General features: G+C 52.6%; 1 protein-coding gene across 4 annotated transcripts; it reads right to left on the reverse strand.

Moving 5' to 3' along the window:
- Window positions 1-774: 774 nt before the first annotated feature.
- ZNF444 (zinc finger protein 444) lies at window positions 775-24,654 on the reverse strand. 4 transcript variants are annotated; one of them, XM_077130662.1, is made up of 5 exons: window positions 24,532-24,578; window positions 20,065-20,119; window positions 18,262-18,664; window positions 6,799-6,907; window positions 775-2,344 (listed from the first exon to the last, which is right to left on the reverse strand). In XM_077130662.1, exons 3-5 carry the CDS (start codon window positions 18,589-18,591, stop codon window positions 1,767-1,769), a joined length of 1,017 nt encoding a protein of 338 aa, XP_076986777.1. In that variant the 5' UTR covers window positions 18,592-18,664; window positions 20,065-20,119; window positions 24,532-24,578; the 3' UTR covers window positions 775-1,766. The 4 variants fall into 4 exon arrangements, with proteins under 4 accessions (XP_076986777.1, XP_076986776.1, XP_076986775.1 ...); XM_077130661.1 differs by lacking the exon at window positions 20,065-20,119 and having other exon boundaries at window positions 24,569-24,654; XM_077130660.1 differs by lacking the exon at window positions 20,065-20,119 and having other exon boundaries at window positions 24,532-24,623.
- Between the last annotated feature and the right edge of the window lie 501 nt (window positions 24,655-25,155).

Here is a 25,155-nt window from a genome sequence, read left to right on the forward strand (position 1 = left end):
ACCGTCCTCTCACTTCCGTCCCTTGAGGTGCTGCGGCAGGTGATGTGGAGACCAAGTTGCTTCTTCCAGCCTCACATGGGCACATATTATCAACCTCCCAGCAGAGCTGCCTTCTCTGAGTGCTTGCATTACCTCCGTCGTGCTCAAAGGCAGCCCTTCCCAGCAAACATCGGCCTGCCTCATGAGCGGACACCACGGCCAAGCAGCCTGCCGGGGCACCAGTCCCTTCCCACTGCCCACACCGGAACCACCCCTTTCTGAGGCCTGGAAGGCGGCACCAGCCTCCTGGTGTTTTCCTAGACTACCCTGCAGCAAGGCCCACAGCTGTGACCTAGGGCTGACCCACCAGATGCCCAGTGCTGGACTCGGAGCCAGGAGTGAGGCAAAACCGCAACCGTGGAGTCGGTGGGCAGAGCCCATCAGCTGCTCTCATCCACCCTGAAGTGGCAGTTCTCTTCCCTCGAGTACAGACCCCCCTGGACACTGGACCGAGGGTACCTTGAAAAGAGAGGGTGAGCCAAAGTCTGCACATGCAACAGTAAGCTCCCCCCCATGTAAACCCTGGGCTCCCACGACAGCATCTGTCAGGCTGAACTGCACCCCCTAAGCTCCCCCCATGCAAACCCTGGGCTCCCACAACAGAATGTCGGGCTGAACTGCACCCCCCGCAGAGACTGGAGGATTCTGCTCTTGGCAAATCATCCACACCAGCGATCCACACAGTGTCAGTGAAATGGGGCGACGTGCCCGATGCACAGGGACTGGATATCATCATTATGATTATTTAAAAATTTATTTTAGAGATGTGGAAACTGGGGTCCCAAGAGGAGATGATTCTGCCTAAGGCTCACAACCAGGTCTTGGTGCCCTGGGTCTGGGCCGGGCTGTGCCCTGCGGAGCCTCCTTCCTCCAAGGGCACAGCGTGGTGAGGGTCCCACGAGGCCACCAGCAGGGCGAAGGCACTGCCTGGGCCACACACACACACACACCTCTGGGAACTCACCTCCGGCCGCCCCTCAGGAGTCCTTGTTTCAAGTTCAGAGGATGGGATCTAGTGTCCTTGGTGTGAGTCCGCACCACCAGGGCCCCCTCAAACTGGGAGGGCCTGACACCCACCCGCAGACCCCCAGCCCTAGGGACAGAAGTAGGGCACTCGACCCGCCGTGCATTGGACGGACTTGACTCCTCTTGAGACGCTGTGCTGTCGGCCTCTACTCCAAGAGCAGGCATCTCCGTCCATCTCATGCCCTCCGGGGTCGCAGAGAAGGGACGGCCAAGGAGTCCACCGCCAGCCCCCACGTCCACCTTGTCAGCACCCTCACCCCCTCCCTTCCCCAATCTGTCCTGTGAGCGAAGGGGGCTCCCGGGGACAAGCCCCAGCCCTGTTGTTCGCCTCCTCTTGAACAGGAACCCCAGCTCCTCTTCTCAGCTCCTGGCACCCTGCCCCTCGGGGCTCGGGGTCCTCCAGCCTGTTTCCACACTCCCAGGGCCAAGAGGGAAGACATCTGGAGGCACCATTCGCAGGATGGGAGAAGGGGGGAGGGGAGGACGGAGAGGCGGGAAGGGAGAAGCCAGAGAACTGGAAGGTCGGGAGCAGGGAGGAGGGGAGGGGAGGGAGGGGAGGAAGGGGCGTAACCGAACAGATGTGGGGGTAACCGAGGGGCGGCGGAGAAAGTCCGGGAGAACTGCGGGAAACTCTCCAGAGTGGGGGGGGGGGGGGGGACACGGCCTGGCGGCGGCTCAGAGGACAAAGGAGCAGCGTCAGGCTAGCCCAGGGGCCAGGGCGGGAAGGGCCCGCCCCCCTCCGGCCCCTGCCCAGCCGCGCCACCTCCGCCGGGCGCCACCCGCCCGTGGATGCGCTGGTGGCGGAGCACGTGCTCGCGGCGCCCGAAGCCCTTGCCGCACTCCCAGCAGGCGAAGGGCCGCGCCCCGGAGTGCGTCTTGCGGTGGCGCACCAGGTGCTCGCGCCAATAGAAGGTCTTGCCGCACTCGCAGCAGGCGTGCGGCTTCTCGCGGGCCGGTAGCGGGCGCAGGGCGGGCCCGGGGCCGCCGGGGTGCGTGCCGCGGTGGCGCCGCAAGTGCTCCTTGCGCCGGAAGGCCTTGCCGCACTCGGGGCAGGCGTGCGGCTTCTCGCCCGAGTGGCTTTGCCGGTGGCGCAGCAGGTGCGCGGGCTTCAGGGACGTCTTGCCGCACTCGGGGCAGGACACGGCGCCAGGGGTAGCCAGGAAGCCGGGCAGGCCAGACGCCGGCGGGGCCAGTGGGGGACTGCCGGGCTCCTGCTTGTAGGGGCGCGCAGCCTGGGCAGGGCCGGACGCCGGCACCTCAGCCCCGGGCACCGGGTCTCCTGTGGGGTGAAGGCACGGAGTCAGGGGTGGACCAGGACACAGGAGGGGCAGGGGCAGGTGGGGAAGGCTTACAGCCAGGGGGCTGCTGGGGTGGGGGTAGGACTGGGCTGTGAGCACCACATGGGCAGGGGCAGCGGGCTCCTCTTACCCACCACACTGCTGAGCACATGGCTGGCAAGAGTGCGTGGGTGGGAGATGGATGGACGGTTGGATGGGGGGGCGGTGGATGGACAGATGGGTGGACTGGATAGTGGACATGGATGGGTGGGGTCTGTGGGTTCTGGGTGATAAATGGGCCGGTAAGGGAGATAGGTAAGCTGGGTGGTAGGTGAACTACATATTGCCTTTCCAACTCCATGGAGCTGGGCAAAAACGTTTCTATTTCATATCATGATTTAATCTGTCAAAAAGCGTTCCAGTGCAACCAAAATTCTGAAAACTGCCCCACACCCCAGCCCACTTCTCCACAGTATCCGGGCACCCTGGTCTTCACTGGCCTCTCCAAGATGGGAACACATCAGGGGCAGGACCCCCAAGCCCCATGCCCATGCCAGCTCTGGCCTGGCTGACCTCGGGTTCCTTCCCTGTGAGACCTGCACACCCAAAAACAGTGTGTGCCCACTATCAGCCAGTGTTGTTTTGCTTGGCCCACAAAAGTGGTTTTAAAAATGTGAAGAATATTTTAAAATTTGGCAACTTCACATAAAAATCAAAATTCTGGCTTTTCATAAGGTAAACTCTGCCCTCTTGACTGTCTTCCCAGGAACAGCCCATCCGCATGGACCCGCCCCTTTCGGCACCTGGGTCCCTGAGTCCCACTCTGGCCATTCAGATCCCACACCCCTCTGGGCTGGTTTTAGGCTCTGCCCACCCACTGAGACAGTCCTCCCTTCAGGAGGGGCCAACTGCCCTGCCCTTGACCCTGAGCTGGACACAGGACTCACTGAACAGAATGGCGGAGTGCAACTTCTAGACGGTGTCAGCAGTGAGAGCAGCTCCCTCCCACTCTCCAGTCACGCGCTTCAGGGGATGCCAGCAGCCATGCATGGTGGACACGCAAGCCCTGGGAGAGGCCCCATGGCGAGGAAGCGAGGCTGCCTGGGATGGCTGCACAGCTGGGGCACAGGCCAGCCCTGTCTAGCCTGAAGACCCCAAGTGCACACTCACGAGCAGCCCTGGGCCAGGACCGCCCACCTAAGCTGCTCCCAGATTCCTGACCCCCAGAAACTGTGTGGGATAATAACATTTACTTTTTGAAGCTCCTGAATTTTGGGGTAATCTGTACACAGCCATAACTACCTAACACACCACCACGCCCCTCTCAGATCAGTCTCACCGCCTCTGTGCTAACAGGCATCATAAAAAGGCAGCCCTCCATGAGATTTTGTAGGTTTGTCCAGAGTGATCTGAACAGTGAATAGGGCAGTATTTGCAGAGTCCCCTAGGGGGAATGGTGAGAAAGGAGGGAAATTCAACTTCCCTAAGTGGAGAATTCTTGATATTCTCACAGACAGTGGGGACAACTAAAGCAATAGGCTGAGCTTCCAATCTCAGCATTTGTTCATATGAAACTTAATCCTGCAAAGGATAGGCTAAGCCTACTTAAAATTAGGCCTAAGAGTCACCCCCAAGAGAACCTCTTTTATTGCTCAGATATGGCCTCTCTCTCAGCCAACTCTGCAGGTGAACTCCCTGCCCTCCCCCTATCTATGTGGGTCATGACTCCCAGGGGTGTGGACCTTCCTGGCAATGTGGGACAGAAATCCTAGAATGAGCTGAGACTCAGCATCAAGGGATTGAGAAAATCTTCTTGACCAAAAGGGGGAAGAGCAAAATGAGACAAAATAGTGTCAGTGGCTGAGAGATTCCAAACACAGTCGAGAGGTTATCCTGGAGGTTATTTTTACGCATTAAATAGATATCACCTGTTTAGTTAAGGTGTAATGGAGAGGCTGGAGGGAACTGCCTGAAAATGTAGAGCTGTGTTCCAGTAGCCATGTTTCTTGAAGATGATTGTATAATGATATAGCTTTCACAATGTGACTGTGTGATTGTGAAAACCTTGTGTCTGATGCTCCTTTTATCTACCTTGTCGATGGACAAGTAAAACATATAGATTAAAAATAAATAAATAATAGGGGGAACAAATGTTAAAATAAATTTAGTAGATTGAAATGCTGTGATTTCAATGAAGGGGAGGGGTAAGGGGTATGGCATGTATGAATTTTTTTCTGTCTTCTTTTTATTGCTTTTTCTGAATTGATGCAGATGTTCTAAGAAATGATCATGATGAATATGCAACTGTGATGATAGTGTGAGTTGATTATATAATAAGAACAGAATGATCATATGATAAGAATGTTTGTGTTTGTAATGTGGTTATGCATCATAAATAAAAAATAAATTAATTAAAAAAGAGAGAAAGGGAGGGGTAAAGGGTTTGGTATGTATGAGTTTTTTTGTTGTCTTTTAATTTCTTTTTCTGAATTGATGCAAATGTTCTAAGAAATGATCATGATGATGAATATGCAACTATGTGATGATATTGTGAATTACTGATTACATTTGTAGAACGGAATGATATGTTAAGAATGCTTGTTTCTTTGTTGCCATATTTTTAAAAAACATTTAAAAATTAATAAAAAAATTAAAAAAAAAAAAGGCAGCTCTCTTCCCAGACTTGCACAACCCAGTGAGGGAGGGACCAATACTATCATCCCCACTCACTCACGGGCCTTTTCCATCCTCGCAGTCCTGCTTGTGCCCAGACCCACCCCTGTAGGGCATGGTGTGAAGCTCACGCCCCTCTGCCTCCCCTCAGAGGCACCTGGGCCTCCTCTGTACTGGGGGGGTCTGCCCGTCTCTGCTGCCCCAATGTCCGTTAGAACGGGACCTGCATTTATCCTGACCTCAGGCTCCCAAGCCAGACACTGGGGCTGCCCCGCTCCAGTCCCTGCAGTCCCTCTCCTCCAGCCCACAGTCCCCGCTTGGACATCGGAAAGGTCTCAGGCTTCTCTGCCCTTCCCGCCCCATGGCTCTAGCACCAGTTCAGCCCCACCTCTCCTGCCCAAAACGCTGCACCCAGCCCCCAGGCTTCCGGTTCCACACTGGCGACCAGATTTCTGCCTCCAATGGACAATCTCTGGTTTTGGCTGACCACTGACTGTAGCCCCTTCTGCTTTTTAATATTTAAATTATATATCTCCTTTCAAAATACCTCTAATTACTGGGAGGAAATGCTGCTAGATTTTTTTTCCCCCTCAAACATCTGCTCCAGCCCAAGAACTGAATTCTTCTTCCCTCACTCTGCTGAAATGCATCCTTATTTTGGTGGCTTGGAGTTATACACCCCAGAAAAGCACGGTCTTCATCCGTTCCTGTGGGTGTGAACCGCTGTAAACAGGGCATTTTGAGGTGATAGTTTTAGTTAAGGTGTGGCTCAGCTGAATTGGGTTAGGGCTTTGATCTGCATTTTAGCAGAATGGATGTCAGACATGGAGGAAGCAAGGTGGAAGTCGTCGGATGGGATGGGGAGGGATGGGGAGGGGAGGGGAAGGCACTGCTGTGTGTAGGGCAGGGCTGTGACGGGAAAGCCAAGGCCACAGATTGCTGGCAGCCGGCTGCAGGGCACCCAGGTCTCAGAGTTACGTAACCACTGCCCGGCTGGCACCCTGACTTTGGATTTCTATGAGCTTCAAAACCGTAAACCAGTAAATTCCTGTTGTCTGAGCCAACTAACTCACTGTATGGTATTTGCTTCAGCAGCTGGGACGCTAAGACACTTATACACAAAAGTCATACGCTGACCAAGGTCTGGGTTTAGTTATCTATTCTGTTACTAACCCGTATTTATCAGAGCTGCCTATTTTTAAAGATTATTCCTGGTTATTCTCACCTATTTTTCCCTCCCCTCTGGATGACCTTAGAATCACTGGCATTGACTCAAACTTGTATATTACGGCAATGTTCCCCTTCTTTTCATGAGGACACCCTGGTTTGCCCTAATTCGTGTGGGGTGAAGGGAACCAAGCCCAGCACCTGCTCCAGGGGGGCTGTGGGTACCAGCTTAGCCCGTGAGAGCACTGAGCCCCCAGCCACCGTGGCAGGTCAGGGCCAGCACGGGGACCGGTCAGTGCAAGACTGAGGGCAACCACAGAGCTTCTGAGAGCCGAGTGTGAGCTCAGGTGAACCCTCGCTTTGCTACACTCCATCTTGAGGGAGTTGTTTCATTTCTCCGTACCTCCACTTCTGCAACTTCAGAATGCAGAGGGCTGCTGGGGGCCCAATGGGGGGGTCAGAGCCTGGCACCCCCACTGCCGCGGCTCGCTGAGCCCCCACCACCCTACACTCACCTGCCAGCCTGAAGGCAGGGACATCCACAGAGCGAATGGGAGACAAGGGGCCCGGGTGCTGAGGGAGGCGGGAGTGGTGTGGGGCAGGGTCAGCTGCTCACCTACAGGAATCTTCCCACCATCTTCTTTTCCAACACTGACGGCGGCGCCTTCTGCCACATCCTGGGGAGCCCGCACCTCTGTCGGACGATCTGGGGAGTCTGCTGGTCCCTGAAATGAGACAGGAAGTTGTGAACAAGAAACCTGAGCAACAGCCTCAGTTCTTCTCCCTACCTTTCCCTGCTGCCTTCAACCCATCATCAAATCCTATCGACTTTTCCTCCAGAGCCAGCACTCGGACCACTGCTGCCTCTCACTCCAAGACCCCAGAAGCCCCTAAAGCATTTCTCTTGCTCTGCCCATTACCAAACCGGAGCTGGAAAGCTCATTCTCAGGCACAAATCTGACGAATTCCCATCTCTGTCAATTTGGGGTAGCCTGTTACGCAGCAATAGATAACTAATGTATCTGCCTTAAATCTTACTTTAGTTTCTTAACTGCCCTCTGGATAAAGTGCAAACTCCAAAACAAAAGACAGGGGAAAAAACACTGAGAAAAACATATAGTAAGGTCAGAAACAGACCTTTTCTAAGCTCAAGCAGTGGCCAGTTTCTGAGCAGGTTAATGACTACCAGCAAGATTGAAGGTTAAAGAAAAAGTCTTAAATATATTTTTGGTTCCTCTGCATTATTGTTCCTCAAGCCCCTGTCCCCAAGGAAAAAACCAGAATTCTTCTGATGCTCAAGTCAACGTGAGAGTCGACTTTCATGTGCTACAGACATTAAACCCCCTTTCTCACATTTCACTTGCTCCAAGTGCTCTGGGACTGTCATTCAGAGGATCACCTAAGGCATAAAACAACGTCAGGATGAAAATAAGTGACACCTAAAATTCTATCAGCTGTTTAGAAGATTCCCAAGTCTTTCTCAAAAACACATAGTGTCTGCAATCTGTAAATGCCTGCTTCGGCTTGGCAATGGAGGCATGCAAAATTTACTTGGTCGTCTTGTTGTGTGGGTGGACTTTGTAAATCGATTCCTAACAGTCACACAACTCAAAGAGATTACAGGGCTGCAGGTGCTGCTCCTCGTGCATCAGCCGCGGACCCTGCCAGCCCGTTTGCCACAGGCACACGGTGGTGTCCTGAGCACACTGGGCCTCTTCACAGGCTGCTCACTGCACCTGGAGGGTCCTCTCCCACCCCTGCTCACCACCCCTTCTTTGAGTTCTGTCAGACTAGGCAGAGCCCCACTCTGCTACCTGCTAAAAGCAGGTGTAAGTGACCCACGATAAAGTGCATACAATCTGATGAGCTTCAACATGTGCGTGCCCCATGGAACCACAGGTCCCTCTGTATCTGCTCTGATCAAGAGACGTTTCCTAAAGATCAAAACATGGGGTGGCGAGGAGTGGGCACAGAGGTGTGGGGTGGGCCGACGTGTTCCCGGACGCCTCCAGACACAAACCTGCCTGTGTACCCCAGAGCGAGCTGTTTCCCCTCCTGGGTATCAGTTTACAGGCTGGGTGGCACACAAGCCTCACCTCAGGTCCCAACTCAAACTGGCTGCCGCAGATGCCGAGGGCACTGGCAGGGGTCCTGGGACCCCGGGGTGATGTGATGCCTCTCAGGCACGCCCGGGAGGGAGCCTGTGTGACATGCTCGCCGGCCCTGGCCTCGGCTTCATACGGAATATCAGGGGGCCTGAGAGCAGAGCCCAGGACGCTGCTCTGCCAGTGGGTCCTCACGGTCATTCCTGGGCCTGCACAAGCGTAGGACCACTCCCTGATGACCCTCAGGTGTCCTGGGAACCTTCTGACTTGGGATCACAACTTCGTGGTAGTAAAGCTAGGGCACTCCCCAAGACACAGGCTCTGGACGGGGCAGAACAGCCTTGAGATGGGCACAGGGCATGGGACTGGGAGGCAAGGACGGGAGAAAAGCAGGGCACCCAGGCTTCCCTCTGGCCGGAACCATCTCCTGGCAGCACTATGAGCACAAACATACAGAGGAGAGGCCCCTGCTGTGTATTCTCTAGGCCTGTTAGAGCACAGGGATGACGGCGACATCGACGGAATGGGCACCGTACAAAAGAATGCCCACAAACGCAACCAAGGCAAAACTGGAGGGGTGGACAATGTCACCTGGTACGCACAGGTGCAGGTGTAAGCAGACGGGTCAAGGGCGGGCTTCCTGCCTGCAGAAGGACTGTATGCCCTGCGCCTGTGAGGCCCAGTAAGGGCTGGGACAGCTTCCTGGAACGCGAGAAGGGAAAGGATCCATGAAGAAAGGAAGCCAGAAGGGCTGTGCCAGCCTGCACCACCCGGAGAAGCAGAGCCTGAGCTGCTAGACCTCTTCCCTGTGCACTTGAGGCACAATACGTGCGAAAAAATTGCAAAACTGTTACGATTTTGTTTTTCTCTTAACTGTGTAGAAGTATTGTGTTCCCTCTGCCCCCACACCCCACAATAAAAAAGATAAAAGCAAACCTTTACTGTGTTCTACACACCGGGTGATGTCTTTACTAATAAACTTTAGTGTATTTCTCGCTGCCTGCCTCTCGGCCCCTCTCCAGACCCCAAGGCTACGGGAACCGGGCCTCTGTGGCTTTCACCACTCACCCTTTATCCTGAGGCGGCACACGCAGTACCCAACAAATATCTGATTAAACGGCAAATACCTAATCAAACGTCACAGAGCTCACACACTTGTGCCCTCGGGACACTCACCCCTAGGGCAGTACCTGGAGTTATACAAAACATTGAGAAAAGAAAAAAGAGCCGGGTACCCAGCTGAGCTCTCAACCCAGTGGCATGCTCTTCTCAGGGCTGATGAGCCAGCTCTGCAGGGCAGGTACACTGCCTGGTGGGACCACCCCACGACCAGCCCCGCAAGGCCCTGGGCTGGCAAGACCGTGGCTGGGGTGGCGCAGCTCGAAGTCTTCCTACTCGGTGACAGCTCCCAATGACGGCACGTCCTTGTGCCCCCAGTGAGGCCATCCTGGCAGCCAGCCCACTTACTACTTCAGCGCACTAACACTGTGGGTAGCATTTTTTGCATGTTTCATCCGTGGGACTGGCCTACGGCTTTTTTCTTTAAGCTGCCCCTGTCTGATCTGGTCATTGAGGGGCAGCGGCCTTGTAAGACCAGCTGGGTGTCTCTCTACTCTGCCCCCGGAGGCCTTCCAGGACCTGACCTGGCCTGGTACTTTTTGTGGGGAGAGCTCTCTCTCATGACATTTATTTTTCTCCTGTTACTGGCCACTTCAGGCCTGCCACTATTTCTTGAGAAAATTGTGGTGACTTCTATTTTGCTAGCAAACTCTCCCTGCTACATTTTCAAGTGTGCTGCATGCATCATGCGTGGCATCCTCGAGAGCTCTGCAATCCACTGGACCTGTTACCACCATTTTACCTCTGCTGCTTATTTGTGCCACCTCTCTCCTTTTTTTCCTTCTCAGCTTGCTGAAGGGCTCTGCTATTTTATTATCTCCCCAAAGAGTGAGGTTTTAGCTTCACTGAGTGATGTGTGTTTTGCTCTTTCACGGCTTTTAGCTCTTCCACTGAACATTAACCTATGCTATTTCCCATGCTCCTGGCAGCCTCTGCTGCCCCAGGGCTTTGGAGGTCGCCAACTCGGGCATCTCCTACTGTGCAGACGAGGTGCTGGGGGGTGCATTCCCCACCCCCTGCTCCCTGACCCATCCATTCGCTTTTCTTTGGACATTGGATGCTGGCTGATTGGAACCAGGCTAGATTCTCCCAGAACAGAGGTGAGGAGGCAGACCAGACCTGCCCTTCCTGTGTCAAGCCATGTAAACAAGAGGCCCAGAGCAAACAATGATTGAGCATCTACTGTATACCAGGCACCATTCTAAGAACCATGAACAAGAAAGACAAAGTCCCTAGTTACGGAGTCTACCTTCCAGACAAGGCCAAATGTACCATAAAAGAGCCTTAAACAAACGGACAGTGGTGCTAATGGCACGCTTGGGAGTGGGTGAGATGGGAGGGCTTATGTGGTATATAAATTCCCATAATTTTAAGAGAGAGAGAGAATAAAGAGACAATGACGATCAGATGCAATATATTATGGAAGAGTCTATGTTGTATATATATTCCCATAAATTGAAAGGAAAGAGAGAATTAAGAGACAATGACAGTCAAATGTAATATATTAGACCCTAATGGAGGAGGAAATGCCCAAAGTACATTATTGGGACAACTGGAAAAACTGAAGTATAGACTGGGAGCTTTATATTAATGTTAAATTGCTTGAACTCGATAAATGTGCTTAATATGATTACTTAAGTGAATATCCTTATTCTTAGGAAATGCACATAGAATTATTAAGTATTCAAGGAACATGATGTATGAGCCTGTTCTCGAATGCTTAGAAAATACATAGATATTCACAAGCAATGTGGACAACCAAAGCTATAGGCTGAGCCCTCAGTCTTGGGGTTTGTTCATATGAAACTTAACCCCACAAAGGATAGGTGAAGTCTACTTAAAATTTAGGCCTAAGAATCACCCCCAAGAGAGCCTCTTCTGTTGCGCAGATGTCGCCTCTCCCTCCAGCCAACGCGACGAGCAGTCTCACTACCCTCCCCCTGTCTATGTGGGACATGACTCCCAAGGGTGTGGACCTTCCTGGCAATGTGGGACAGAAATCCTGGAATGAGCTGAGACCCAGCATCAAGGGATTGAGAAAACCTTCTCCACCAAAAGGGGGAAGAGTGAAATGAGACTAAGTGTCAATGGCTGAGAGATTCCAAACAGAGCTGAGAGGTTATCCTGGAGGTTATTCTTATGCATTAAGTAGATATCACCTTGTTGTTCAAGATGTAGCGGAGAGGCTGGAGGGAACTGCCTGAAAATGTAGAGCTGTGTTCCAGTAGCCATGTTTCTTGATGATGATTGAACAATGATATAGCTTTCACAATGAGACTCTGTGATTGTGAAAACCTTGTGTCTGATGCTCCTTTTATCTACCATATCAACAGACGAGTAGAACAAATAGAATAAAAATAAATAATAGGGGGAACAAATGTTAAAATAAATTTAGTTTGAAATGCTAGTGATAAATGAAAGTGAGGGGTAAGGGGTATGGTATGTATAATCTTTTTTTTTTCTATTATCATTTTATTTCTTTTTCTGTTGTCTATTTCTTTTTCTAAATCGATGCAAATGTTCTAAGAAATGATGAATATGCAACTATGTGATATTAAGAATTACTGGTTATATATGTAGAATGGAATGATATGTTAATTTTTTGTTTGTTGTCAATTTTTTTAATTAATAAAAAAATTAAAAAAAAGAAAATAGATAGGCAGAAAGAGACAGAATGATACAACTGTACAAAATGTTGGTAAATTTGGGGTATCTGGGTAGGAGTATTAGAGTCCTTTCCATACTGATTTTTATTATTTTTGTAACTGTCCTGTAAGTTTGAAATTATTTTGAAATAAAAAGCTTAAAAAAATAAATAAATTCAACAAGGCCTCCTTAGCCATTAAGGTTTTTTCTCAGTCCCCGAGACTCTAGAGCAGAAGACAGTCCTTTGAAATCATGGAGCCCAGTGAGTCCCAAACGTCTGGACTCTCTGAATTGACAGAGCCCCCTACTCTCCCTGAAACAGAAGGGACTTTAACACTCTGCTAGGCACATCCAGGAGAAGCGGCGATGATGGCCACCCCTTCCCACCTCACTTCCTAAGGACATTCCAACGTCAGCAGAGCAGCCACCAGAGCGAAGCGCGGCAGCGCCCGGGCCAGGGCCAGCAATGCGGGGTTTAGCTCCCGACAGGACAGCGCACAGCCCGCTCGCCCACCGCAGCACAGAGACACCTGTGTGCTGCCAAGAGGAGGGAGCCATCTTCCATGAGGGTCCCCTACCCTGGCCACACACATACACAACCCCGGGGCATCTCTTTAAGAATATCCATGCCTGATGTCGGACAGAGGACTGCACCCAGAATATATAAGCAACTCTCAAAACTCAGCAGGAAGAAAACAAACAACCCAATTAGGGATCGGGCACACGACCTGATCAGACACTTCACCAGAGGCCACCTGGACAGCAGAGAAGGACATGAAATGATGTTCAAAGTCACTAGAGAAAGGGGACTGAAACCACAGTGACAGTCACTGTACACCTACTGTAATCGCTAAAGTTAAAACCCTGACATTACCAGAAGCTGACAAGGACGCAGAAATCCGCATTTCTCCTTCTAGATCTCTCATCCACTGCTGGGAATGCAAAGTGGTACCACTGTTTTGGAAGAGAGCCTGGCAGCGTCTTTCAAAGTTAAACGTTCACTCACCCTGTGACCCGGCCACCACACTCCTAGATGAATGAAAGCTGTGTTCACACAAAAACTAGGTGCAGATACTAAAGCAGCTCTATTTAAAATCACCAAAACCTGGAAACGATTCAAACGTCCTTCAACGGGTGAGCAGACAAGAAGCCTGTGGCCCATCCACACAGTGGACTACTACTCTGCAACTGGCAGAGCCCGGTGAGCAAATCTCCAAAGCAAGGCGCTGCCTGAAAGCTGGTCTCAAAAGGCAACACTGAATCCTTTCCCTCACAGGACAGTCTCCTGGAAGCAACTGTGGCTGCAGGGGCTGGGGGTGGGGAGAAGTGAGCGCAGGGGCCGCACGAGGACGCTCTCGGGGCGATCGTGGTGGTCATGCGAATCCACGCGGTAATCACACACAGGGTGCACGGTGGTCAGTGGTAGAGCACGCGCCTGCCACGGGGAAGGCCTCACCCATGCTGAGGTGCTGCCCCTCAGCAAATGAGCGGAATCTGAGTGCGCTTCCAAAGCTCCCTGGATGTGCCAGGTGGGCAGGGTGCCTGGGTGCAGGCTCACATCAGCCCTCCTCTTCCCCCCTCTGCATACAATGCCTCTGCAGGGCCGGGCATGCACCCACAGGCCAACTCTAGCTCCTATTTGGCCTGTATAGTATTTGTCACCCTTTTTCTTAAACTTTCCATTTTAAAATAATTTCATACTTACAGGACAGTTGCAAAAATAATACAAACCCTACAGAGAAAACTCCAAATTATCTCTCTCTCTCTCACACACACACACCGATACACCAATTTTAACATTCTGCCACCTGCGGTATCACTCTATCATCTATGTACCTATCAGTCATCCGTCTGTCTATCCATCTTCTGAACATCTGAGAGCAGCTTGCACACATTATACTCCTTGAACACACAATACCTCCATGTACATTTCCTACAAATAAGGATATTCTGATGTAATAATCTCAGCACAGTAACCAAGTTCAAGAACTTTAACACTGACCTAAAGCTTAACATTTTACATCCCAACTTTTTCTTATGTTCCGTCAACGTCCGTGGGAGCCTTTCTCCTCCATTCTCAGATCCTATCCAGCATCATCTACTGTATTTAATTGTCTCTTTGGTTTTTCTTTCTTTCATATTGTGGAGCCATCACGTATTTAGATGAAAACAGCCCAATTCGCCTGTGGTTCACTGTTCCCACAGTCTTATGGGGTGGGGATGAGTTTGGGTAGCACCGGCCCCACCCAGGCTCTAGGAGTGGGCCATGTGGCTACCCCTGGCCAGCAAAGAGTTACAGTAGACTTGGGATTGAGCATACGTCCTGGGCCAGGCCACTGCAGTCCCTGAGGGACTCTGAGGGTGCTCAGGGCAAAGCATGCTGCTGGGTGCCCCCCTGGCCACCACGGGAGGGCCTATCTGCGAATGGAGACAACCACAAGGAAAGCCAAGGTGGGCAATGGAGAAATGGAGCTTCCTCATGGTGCCACCTGGGCCCCAGGATCCTCTTCCCTGCTCCTACCTGAATGACTCAGTCCTTAAGTCAGGTCTGGGCAGTGGGAGTCCGGGCAGTGGTGGGACCATGGTCCTGTAGAGCCCAGGCAGAGTCAAGAGAGCATCGCAAAAGAGGGCTTCCTGGGACAGGAACTCAGCCCCAGCTGGGCAAGGGGCACACACAGAAGGGGCAGAGCACCCCAGAGCTGGAGTCCGTCGGGTAAGGAGGACACTGTAGGCAAGGGAGGGGTGGTGGCAGTGACAGGAGATGGCTGCATCAGGGGAACTGATTGCACAAGAAGATACACTTAGGACAGGGGAGCCAGCTTCCTCCTTGCTGGAGAAGGGAGACAGGAACACAGAGAGGGAGGAAACCAGAAGGAACCCTGCTGTGCTGGGGTGCAACCGGAGATGGTGTGAAAACCCAGATTTTGGTTTCTGCTATTCTCCACTAAAAGGAACCTAGGAGAAATGGCTGATTTCAGAGAAAAGTTCAGGATGAGACTAAAAATCTTGTGGTGTCAAAAAGACCCAGGAACCACTCGAATCGTCTCCCGCTGATCGGAGCTGGGGCAACCAGGCCTCAAAGCAAACAGTACAGCAAAATCATAAGGCAGCGAGCAATGCAGGAATCCGTGAGTCTGAACCACCACAGGTTAGCAGAGGAATGAATGCAGCTTGAGGAGGAAAAGGGTACCTCACAGACTTAAAGAACCTGCTCAGGATACACCTCTGACAACGGGCAAAAGACACGCTACCTGGGAGAAGCCTGCAGACGCCTTCATTGCATGATCAGAGCTTTCACCCCCTGCAGACGCCTTCATTGCACGACCAGAGCTATCACTCCACCAGGACAGGACGAGGCTGCACTGCCCCTTGTAGGACGCAAGGACTTTCTTGGCCTGGGTCTAGGCCTGAGGAAACACCAGGCAAACCCAGGCTGGAGTCTGTTCTCCTGAGTCCTGAGTCACGGGCATATGGAGGAGACGCACCCTGAGCAGAGAAACCTGCTAGAGAAGGGCCCGGCGACATCGATGGCACCAAATGACCATGGAGAACACCCTTATAAACAGCACTGGGGGGCAGGGCAGCAACCGGCTCTCAGATGATTCAGGAAAAAAGAGTCATCTGTGCTCTAATGTAGCTTTCTCTAAGTCCGTCTGCCACAAACCACTGATTCCCATCGTGCGATCTGGGAAGCCCCTGTGAACACCGGGTAAGTGAATGCTGGCCCACCACGCCTGGGAAACGCAGGCTGAGGCTCCTGCAAGCCTCAGTTCACAACATTTTTGTCAACTGATCAATACATAATCACGTTTTATGAGTTACTGTTTAGAGACACCTTTTGAAATAAACCGTTAATTCATTAACATGGAACTCAGGACCCAAAGTGCTACAGCTCTGGCCTGAATGAAGCTCATCTCCAACACATTTTCTCGGAGGCACACCCCAGCCTTCCTGAGCTCAGGGACACTGGAGAGCACTTCAGCACTTCACCTGGGGGCCACTTTAAATGGCAAAATCACCAACAAAAAGCACAACAGTGTAGAAAACGTGGCACTAAGATACTGTAAAAGGACACTTGTTACAGGCAAGCTGAAACAAGAAGACGGACTGCTGCCTTGTTCAGCCTCGACTGGAACGTCTCCTTTGGTGACTCCAATTTTTCACCCTCTACACTCATCCGCAAATGATAGTGATCAAGAATGGTGATTTGGGGAGTTACATATAAATTTTCACAGGCCGGCAAATTCACAAACGCGGACTTTGCCATTAATGAGGATTGCCTGTACTTTTTTTCTGTATGCTGTATGGTGGGGTCACATTTCATTATTTTTCCATGTGAGTATCCCGTTATCGCAGCACCATTTGTCAAATTTTTGTTTGTTTATTTTGCTTGTTTTGTTTTGGGGGAAGTGTATGGACAAGGAATCAAACGCAGGTCTTCTGCACGGCAGGCGAGAATTCTACCACTGAACCACCCTTGTACCCGCGACCTGCACTTTTCAATAGAAGCCATGCCCTGCACCCTCTCATCTTACAGACTGGAAAGCGGAGCTCAGGGGAGAGAGGTTTGTCCCCACCTCTCTCAGCAAGCCCAGAGGGACATAACGGGCTGCATATGTATCAACTCCCGCGACCAGTCCAAAAATACTTAAGGCGTCCTCACTCTGTCCAGGCACCAGAGCAGCGTGACTTCACCACATGAATGGTTAGAACCACGTGGGAGCCTGTGGGCTCCCGGCCAGAGCTCATGGTCAGCTGCCCCCAACCCCTCCGACACTTCCAATCCAAGCAGTGCCCACATGGGCTCCTGCCTGGACACCTCCTCAGCGTCTCCCTGCCTCCTTCTGAGCTAACTCCCTGAGGCTACCTGCAGGGGTTCTCATTTCCCTCAAGGTTTCTCCTGTGCAATGCCCCCTGCCCCGAACACCGTCTCCACAGATGCGTCCCCCTGCCCACTGAGCTCTCTGTCCCGGGAGGGTGGGTTCCCTGGTGAGGTGTACCCCCATATGCTCCAGACCACCTTGTTTCTCTCTCCTGTGCTGTTTACCCAGTGAAGTAACAGTTCACAGAAATCCACAGCAGCTGTAAAACTGTCATCCCATCAAAATATGAACTGCAACTAATTTTACTATATAAGATGAAAAAAAAAAAATAGGTTGTGGATAAATCCATAATCTGCCAAACCGGCTTTCAGAAGCACAACTGGCTTGCAGTCCCCGCTACTGTGCACCATGCCCCTACCCTTCGAAACAAAGCCCCCTTTCATCCTCGCAAACCATTCCTGTCTAATAAAAGGGCAAGGTCTCGGGGCCCAGCGGTGCAGGGCACAGACAAGCCGCTACCCAGCATGGTGGGGGGTTAGGGGGAAGCCGTTCTCACCACCCAGACCCTGTGCTGACCCCTTTCCCACCTGGTCTCACAGGGAAAGGGGCCTGTCTCCAGCCCCACCCTGCCCTCAGGGGTCATGTGGACATACCCCAAGGCGGCCCCAGGGGGTCCCGCCCTTGTAACCCCCCACGTCAGAGGCAGTTGGCGTGGCTCCATGATTGTGCTATGCCATCTGAGCACCTGAGACTTCATTTCCGCAGACTGCAGCGAGGGCTCTCCCGTGGCCCTGCGGAGACAGACAGTGTGCTGCGAATACCCCGTGGCCCACCGCCAGGAAGGAAGCAGGGACATGAGAGCTACAACTGCAGGGAAGGGAATTTTGTCATGACACGGCCTGGCTGACACCGCAGTAGAGGCCCGCCCCACCCCAGCCACACGCACACCTCTCATCCTAGTCAGCTGGGGGGCTCAAAGCCAGAATCAAGGATGGCAGAGGACAGAAGAACAACTTCTGCTTCAACCTCAGCACTGGCTCTTTCCAGGATTTCCAGCCAGCTGTCCTTCCCTGGGGAATCCGACTCAAGACTTCAGCATCACCTTTATCAGCTCCTAGCCCGCTGCCAGCTCTACAGAGGTCAGCAACGCTAAGCCCCGCGGCCGCGAGAGCCAATCCCTTATAATAACCCCTAACATACCGCGCATCCTGTGGCTCTCCATCTGGAGAACCAAGTAATACGCGGCCACGTGCGGTCCTTGGCACGCCTGACATCATCAGACATTATCTGTTGACTTGTGGACCGCCACTGTCCTGTGTCAGCCGCGAGGGGCAGGCGGGCAAACGCGGCGCATGCAGCCCCCACCAGCTGCCACGTGGTGCTCACCCACAGCTCCTCCAGCAGGGCCACCGCCTCCTCCCCGCTCTGGGGCTGCCGGCTGCGCACCCAGGCCTGCACGCTCGCAGGGAGGGCGCTCAGGAACTGCTCCAGCACCAGCAGCTCCAGCATCTGTTCCTTGGTGTGCACCTCGGGCCGCAGCCAGGCGTGGCACAGGGCGCGGAGCAGGCCCAGCGCCTCCCGGGGGCCCGGCGCGTCGCCCAGGTGGAAGTGGCGGAAGCGGCGCCATGGAGAGTCCAGGGCCAGGCCCTCAGCAGCCTGGCCCTCCTGCTTCACAGGCAGGGGCCCCACGACCAGCTGTGGGGTTGGGAGCTCCATCGGGGTGGGCAGGTCTGTCTGCGAGCCCTGGCAGGCTGGAGGGCTCAGCCTTCTGGGGAAGGGGATGCAGCACCTGTGGGGGACAAAGGTGAGCATGGTGAGAGCCAAGCACGGTCACTCTAGAAACAACAGCTCCACTCGCTGTAAAGACAGAGAAGATTAGGGGCTACAGACCCTCGAGCCAGACCGTGGGTTCAGCACCTCAGCCTCACTACCTACTAGCAGGACAACCCCGTGCCTCGGTTTCCTCCCCTGTAAACTGAAGAGCTCACTTACCACGTGGGACCGAGGCGTCTGTAAGGCACTAAGCTCACTGCCTGACATAAAACAGGTGCTGAATAAAGGACAGTCGTGTCCCCTTCTTGGAGGGAGCGCTGAGTTCAACTCCATGCTCTGGCCCTTCCTAGGGTGACAGGGATACCCCTGTACCCCGTACCAAATTCTGGCAGCTTCTCTCACAACTTTGTTAGGAGAATCACACAAGGGAATGCACGCAAAGGAGTGAGATCAGGCCTTACACATACTAAGCACTCAAACTTCATTATTGTTAGCACCCTTGTTTTAGCTATTCTACCCCGACTGCTAAGTCCCAAGGAGACACTTTGGGCTGCCCACCCAAAAGTCACCCCTACCTTCTTCCTCACTAACAGACCCCAAGTCATGCTGTGGTTTGGGGAACAGGGCAGGCTACCAACAACTCCCTAGCCTCCTCTAGTAACATCTCCCAACCCCCAAGGGAGTTGTTTGCCCTCCACTTCCTTGTTCCCCTTCCTTCTGTGTGTGTGTTTGGGGTGGAGGGTGGGGGGCCCAGGCCCAGACATGGCAGCCTCAGGTGACAGCCTGGAGTTGTGTGCTCAGCAAGGAGGCCGGTGGGGGTGGGGGTCTGGTATGGTGGGGGAAGGGGAGGGTACAGGCCTGGGGTGATGCTCAACAGACTGCAATGCACAGGCCTGGGGACCCCCACAATGCCCCAGAGTCTTTGACTGTTTTCACAATGATACTCAAAAACATTCTATCGAGAACCTGCAGTTGCATTTTCCAGAGGCTATGTGAAAAGGTGAATACAGAAGCAGTCTTCTTTTGAGCAAGGTACTGAAGAAATAGCCAAAAAGCTTGCAAAACAACAATGCTACTCTTCCAATTTTTTAAAGAATACAATCATTTTTCATTAAAAAATGTTAAAATGCTTAGAATTTATTATTTTTAAATACATTAATAGATATTTTAGAAATTTCTCAGTCTTAGATTTTCTCTGATGAATAAAGTTCAAAACTTTTGAGAACTGGCGTAGATCTGGGATCAGCAATTAATGGCCTGAGGGCCAAGCCACCTGCTTTTGTAATTAAAGTTGTTTGAGTGTCCACTAAGGCTGCCTCTAAGCTAGGACAGCCAACACCAGGCAGTCAGCAAAGCTGCCATGAGGCCAAAGAGATTCACTATCTGACTCATTACAGGGAAAGTTTGCTGACCCACCTGGAGGATGGTGGAGAACCAGGACAGGCACCTCGTGACCACTACGTGGCCTGTTCTGCAAGAGAAAGGAAGATTCTATCCTATTTAGGGCACTGTACTTCAGGGCCTCTTTGTCAAGGCAGCTTAACCTGTATCAGCAAAACAAATCACAAGGCTCTGCTCTGGCCAAAGGGGCTGGAGAGGGAGTCTGCACTGGCTTCCTTCTCCTCCCTGATACATGAGGGATGAAAGTCTGAGTCTGCCTGGGGGGCTTCCCTGCAGGTGGCATGCTGACTTGGCGCTCTACCACCCTGTGACCATCTCGTAGGAAGGCCAAGGAAACGGAAGAGCCATGAACCTGGCTCTGCCTTTGATGACCCACTAAGTTCATGACAGTGAAAGTCCACTCCCAGGCTTTTTGATCCATGAAAACAAAGACACACCTAGTTGTGAAGCAATTCTGTTACTTGCAGGCAAAAGCACTGCTAACAGACAGTGGGACACACATTGTGTATTGGGTCACCAGTATCTTTATGATACTCCATGGAGCTGTGGCAAAAATAAAGGTGATGGACGTCCAGGCCAAGATGGCAGCTTAGCAATGTGCACGCTTTAGTTCGTCCTCCAGAACAACTACTAAATAACCAGAAACAATACAGAACAGCTCCTGGGGCCACGTCAGTGACTGGACACACAGCGAACCCCAGTCTGGACTAGCTGGACCGGTTGCGAGCCCCTCCAGAACCGTGAGTTCCCCAAGCTGCGGCGGCCAGCACCCCTCCCTCACAAGCTGCTTCCCAGAGGGGAAAGGAAAGGACTTTACCAGTAGCAGGGACTGGGCACAACCACATACCAATTGTGGAATTAATTCACAAATTCTCACTACTAAAAATAGGCCCCCAGTGCAGGTGAACCTGGTCAAAGCGGAGGTCGCTCATTTTAGCCCCGGCGCCAAGGGGGCAGGGCTGATGGAAAAAGAAATGCTAGTGATCAATTGAAAGGGAGAGGTAGGGATATGGTATGTATAATTTTTTCCTTTGTTTTTGTTTTTTCTGCTGTCTTTTTATTTCTTTTTCTGAATCGATGCAAATGTTCTAAGAAACGATCACGATGATGAATATGCAACTACGCATGATATTGTGAATTACTGATTATATATGTAGAACGGAATGAGCATATCTTAAGAATGTTTGTGTCTCTTTCTTGTAATATTTTTTTAATTAATAAAAAAAAAGCAAAAAAAAAAAATAAAGGTGACGACTGTTTGCTTTGTGCCAGGAACTGAGCTAATGCTCTATAAGCATCTCTGAATCTTCACAGCAGCCCTTTAAGGAATGTTCTGCTGCCAACCCTATGCTGCAGTAGAGAAAAGAAAATCAAGGAAGAAAATTCTTGGCTCCAGGGCCTAGGCTGATAGTGGCAGAGCTGAAATATTTCCCCAGAGGGGTCTGATTCTAGAGCCTGGCTAGTGACCCCAACATTATCTCACTGCCTGGACAGCTGCAGCAAGCCCCCTCGATGTCTCCCTGCTCCCACTCTTGGCCCCCTCAAGTCAAATCATCCCACAGCAATTAGAAAGTGCCCCACCCCCAGTATAAATCACATGATGCCATTTCTCTGCTCAAAGCCCACCGCATGCTTTCTGTGATAACTCAAAATAGAATCCAAACTCCTTACACAGCCCAAAGGACAAGGCCGGGTCTGGCATCAGCCTACCTTCCCCATTTCCGTACACTCCAGCCACGCTGACTCTGTGTTTATCGTCTCAGATGTAAGACTAGTTCTTACCTCAGAGCCTTTGGACCTGCTGTGCCCTCTCTGGATTGCTCTTCACCCCTGCCCCCCTGTCCCTGCCCAGCTGGCACCTTCTTATCGCCGAGGCCTCAATGCAACTACCTCTCCTGAGAGAGCCTCCCCAGATCATTCCAAGTAGCCTAGTGCGCACACGGCCTTCCGCAGTTACTCTCTACCATGCTACACAAATCCTTCCTTTCAACATTTAACAAGATCTGGCATCATGGTATCTGTGCGCTATCTGTCTTCGAATTTAAGTGAGACCACATTTAGAGCCCACCCACCACACTGGCTAGCACTCAAACAAATGTACAGACTGATCAACCTCTGAGTTCAGTACTATCACTCCTGTTTTACAGATGGATAGTCACAGCTTCTTGCCCCAAGTCACATAGCTAATAAGTGGCAGAGCCTGAGCTTACACCTTCTTGTCTGGCTCGGGAGCTGGTCTGCTGCACCACTTCCCATCCACCCATCAATTCAAGGCTGATTAGCCTGAGGCAGATAGGGGAGACTTCCCGGAAGCCCCGGGCTAGAGCAAAGTCTCCAAGTACCCACACAAGGCTGTTCTCTGGGACCGCAGTGGGTTTGGGCCAGTAGGAGTGAGGTCATGTGCGCTAAGGTGACGGCACCTGCCATCTCAGGGAGGACAAAAGGAAACCCTACCCCTGCTTTCTGGAGAGTGAGCTCCTCTGGGCGAGGGCCAAGTTGATTCCTCTCTGGGCCCTGGAGTCACTTAGTCCAGGGACTGTCTCTGAGACAGTCCAGGGGCTGTCTCTGAGAGACTTGAGCAAGCGGTGAGTGACAGAGTCACTCCACTGTCTAAACCAATCCTTACCATCCATCAAGGGTCTGGTGCCTCCTTGGTAGCTAGTGTCCAATGTTACCTTCATTGAGGCAGCTTTAACCCTCTATCCTGGCTGTCTACATACCCTAGAGGCCTGTGGACAAGTTTACTGAATTGCATCTTTCCACACAGCCCCACCCAATGTTCTCAACAGCCCTGTGAGTTGGGGAGATGAGTCCCACTGCGGATGGAGAAACGGACACTTAGAGCTAGGATTCAAACCCTGAACCTGTCCAGCTCCTGAGCCGATTTTGGCTTCTTCCGGTGTCAGGCACCCACCTTCTGTGCATGCTGGATGAATGCAATGGTTAATCTTCAACTTTCAGCTCTGCCACTGACCAGCTGTGTGAGCCTAGGCATGTGACTTTTCCTCTGTGGAGTACATGAGGCACATTTCTCCATCGCTAATATAGGGATGACCACCAGTTCCTTCCCTCAAAGGGATTCCTGCAAGGATGAACTGTGGAAGTGGATCTGACATAGGGAAAGTGCTCAATAAAGACTTGCCCAGTCCAGAGTTCTTCAACCCCAGCACTCGAGACATCTTGGGCTGGGTCATTCTCCATTGTAGGGGGTGGTCCTGTGCACTGCACGAAGTTCAGCAGCATCCCTGCCTCTACCCATCAGACGCTAGTAGCACCAACCAACCAACAACCTCCCTCAGTTACAACAACCCAAAATGTCTCCAAACATTGCAGGTGAACCCTGGGGGGCAAAGCTGCCATGGTTAAGAACGACTGGTGCACTGGACAAATATTTACTCAGAGCACAAGGGCTCTGGAGCTAATCCCGGCTCTACCACTTACCAGCTACGCGTCCTTGGACAAGGTATAACTGCACCTTTCACACATTCCCTTAGCTTTAAAAGGGAGATAAAAATAATATTCTCCCAAGAGCTGAGATTAGAATTAAATGATACAGGAAAACAAAGGTGCTAAGAAGACTATCTGGCACTAAGAAGGGGTTAACGAGGGATAAACTTTTCTTTTCCCCCCCCCACATGGGCAGGCACTGGGAACCTCTGCCCCTGCCCCACCGTGGCGCGTCCAACGAGGGGGAACTTTTATTATTGTTGTGTAGGTCCCGAACACAATAATACTAGAGTACTATGTGGGGGCTAGAGTGGGGCGGGGGCGGGGGGGATGCCATTAGCTATTAACAAAATTAGCACACAGATTAAAAATACAACGGCAAGTTGGAATACACTTGAAAATAGGAAACAGCAGAGGATGCTGTGATCCTGACGGGGTAAAGGTGGGGGGCAGCTGTCACTCTCCCCGGGACAACCACGCCGGCCTTTAAGCCCTTCGCGAGGTGAAGCCGTGCGGCGGCAGGAGAGGGAGGCACTCGAAGGCAACCGAGAAAACAACAAACCAGACAAGGCCCTCGTTACCCTCGGGGGTCCCACAGCTCCACAGGGCGCGCGCCTCCAGTGTCAGGACCAGGAGCTGCGCCGACCCCTTCTCTCCCACTCCTCCGACGGGGTCCTCGGGCCGCCCAGCTTCCCCCCAGCTTTCACCTCAGACCCCACCCCCAGCTGAAATCCCCAACCCTCCCCCCACTGGCCCAGTCCTCCCCCGACCCCTTCCCTCAGTTTCTCTCTCCCGCCGAGCCACGAGCCGCCTCCCACTTCCCAGCCCTCCCCCACACCCCTTCAGTTCTCGCTCCCGGCCCCCCGCCCCCACCGCCCCCTTCACTCCTGCCCACCTTTTCCCTCCTCCCTCAGACTACCCCAACGCAACTACCTCCCGGCCCCCGGCCCCTCTTCCTACAGCCCCTTCTCCCGCTTCTCCCTCGTCCAACTGCGCCCCCCTAGCAATCCCTCCCTCCTTTCCCCCCTCGCTCACCTCACTCTCCCAGGCGAGGCCCCCCAAGCCCCCTCACCTTCTCGCACATGCGCACAAAGCTCACCGGGACTACAAGTCCCGGCAAGCCTTGCGCTAAGCTCATCCTCCCCGCCGCCCCGCAACGTCCCACTCCGCCCAACACCGGCCTCCCCGCCTCACCCGGAACTACCCTTCCCAAGACGCATCACGGCCAGGACAGCTTCCCATTGGCCTTCGCCTCCTCGGGCTCCGCCCCAAAGCCTCCTCCAGCGTTAGAACTACATTTCCCAAGATGCATAGAAACGCTGCCAGCGTCCTATTGGCCCTCGCCGACTCAAACGGCGCGGCCTCAAAGCGTCACTCGACCTCACTGCCGGTCGCCAGACATTGGACTCCATTTCCCAGAATGCATGCGGGGTCTTCCCATGGGCCCGCGCGCGACTCCCGAGCTTGCGCAGACGAGGCAAAGGCGAGTAGTCTGGCCAAATGGATAGGGAAGGAGGAGCTATGGCAGTGTTGTCGTGGATACCTGGGGAGGCTGGACAATCCCTGGCGCTCAGGAAATAGAGGCACTTGGGCCTGAATAGCGAGCAGGCGAGGAGATGGGGACCTGAATTCTCCACCAATCAGGACCTGCAGCGTGCG

The sequence above is a fragment of the Tamandua tetradactyla genome, chromosome 16 (genome assembly GCF_023851605.1).
Source record: "Tamandua tetradactyla isolate mTamTet1 chromosome 16, mTamTet1.pri, whole genome shotgun sequence".
In the NCBI taxonomy this organism is placed as follows: domain Eukaryota; kingdom Metazoa; phylum Chordata; class Mammalia; order Pilosa; family Myrmecophagidae; genus Tamandua; species Tamandua tetradactyla.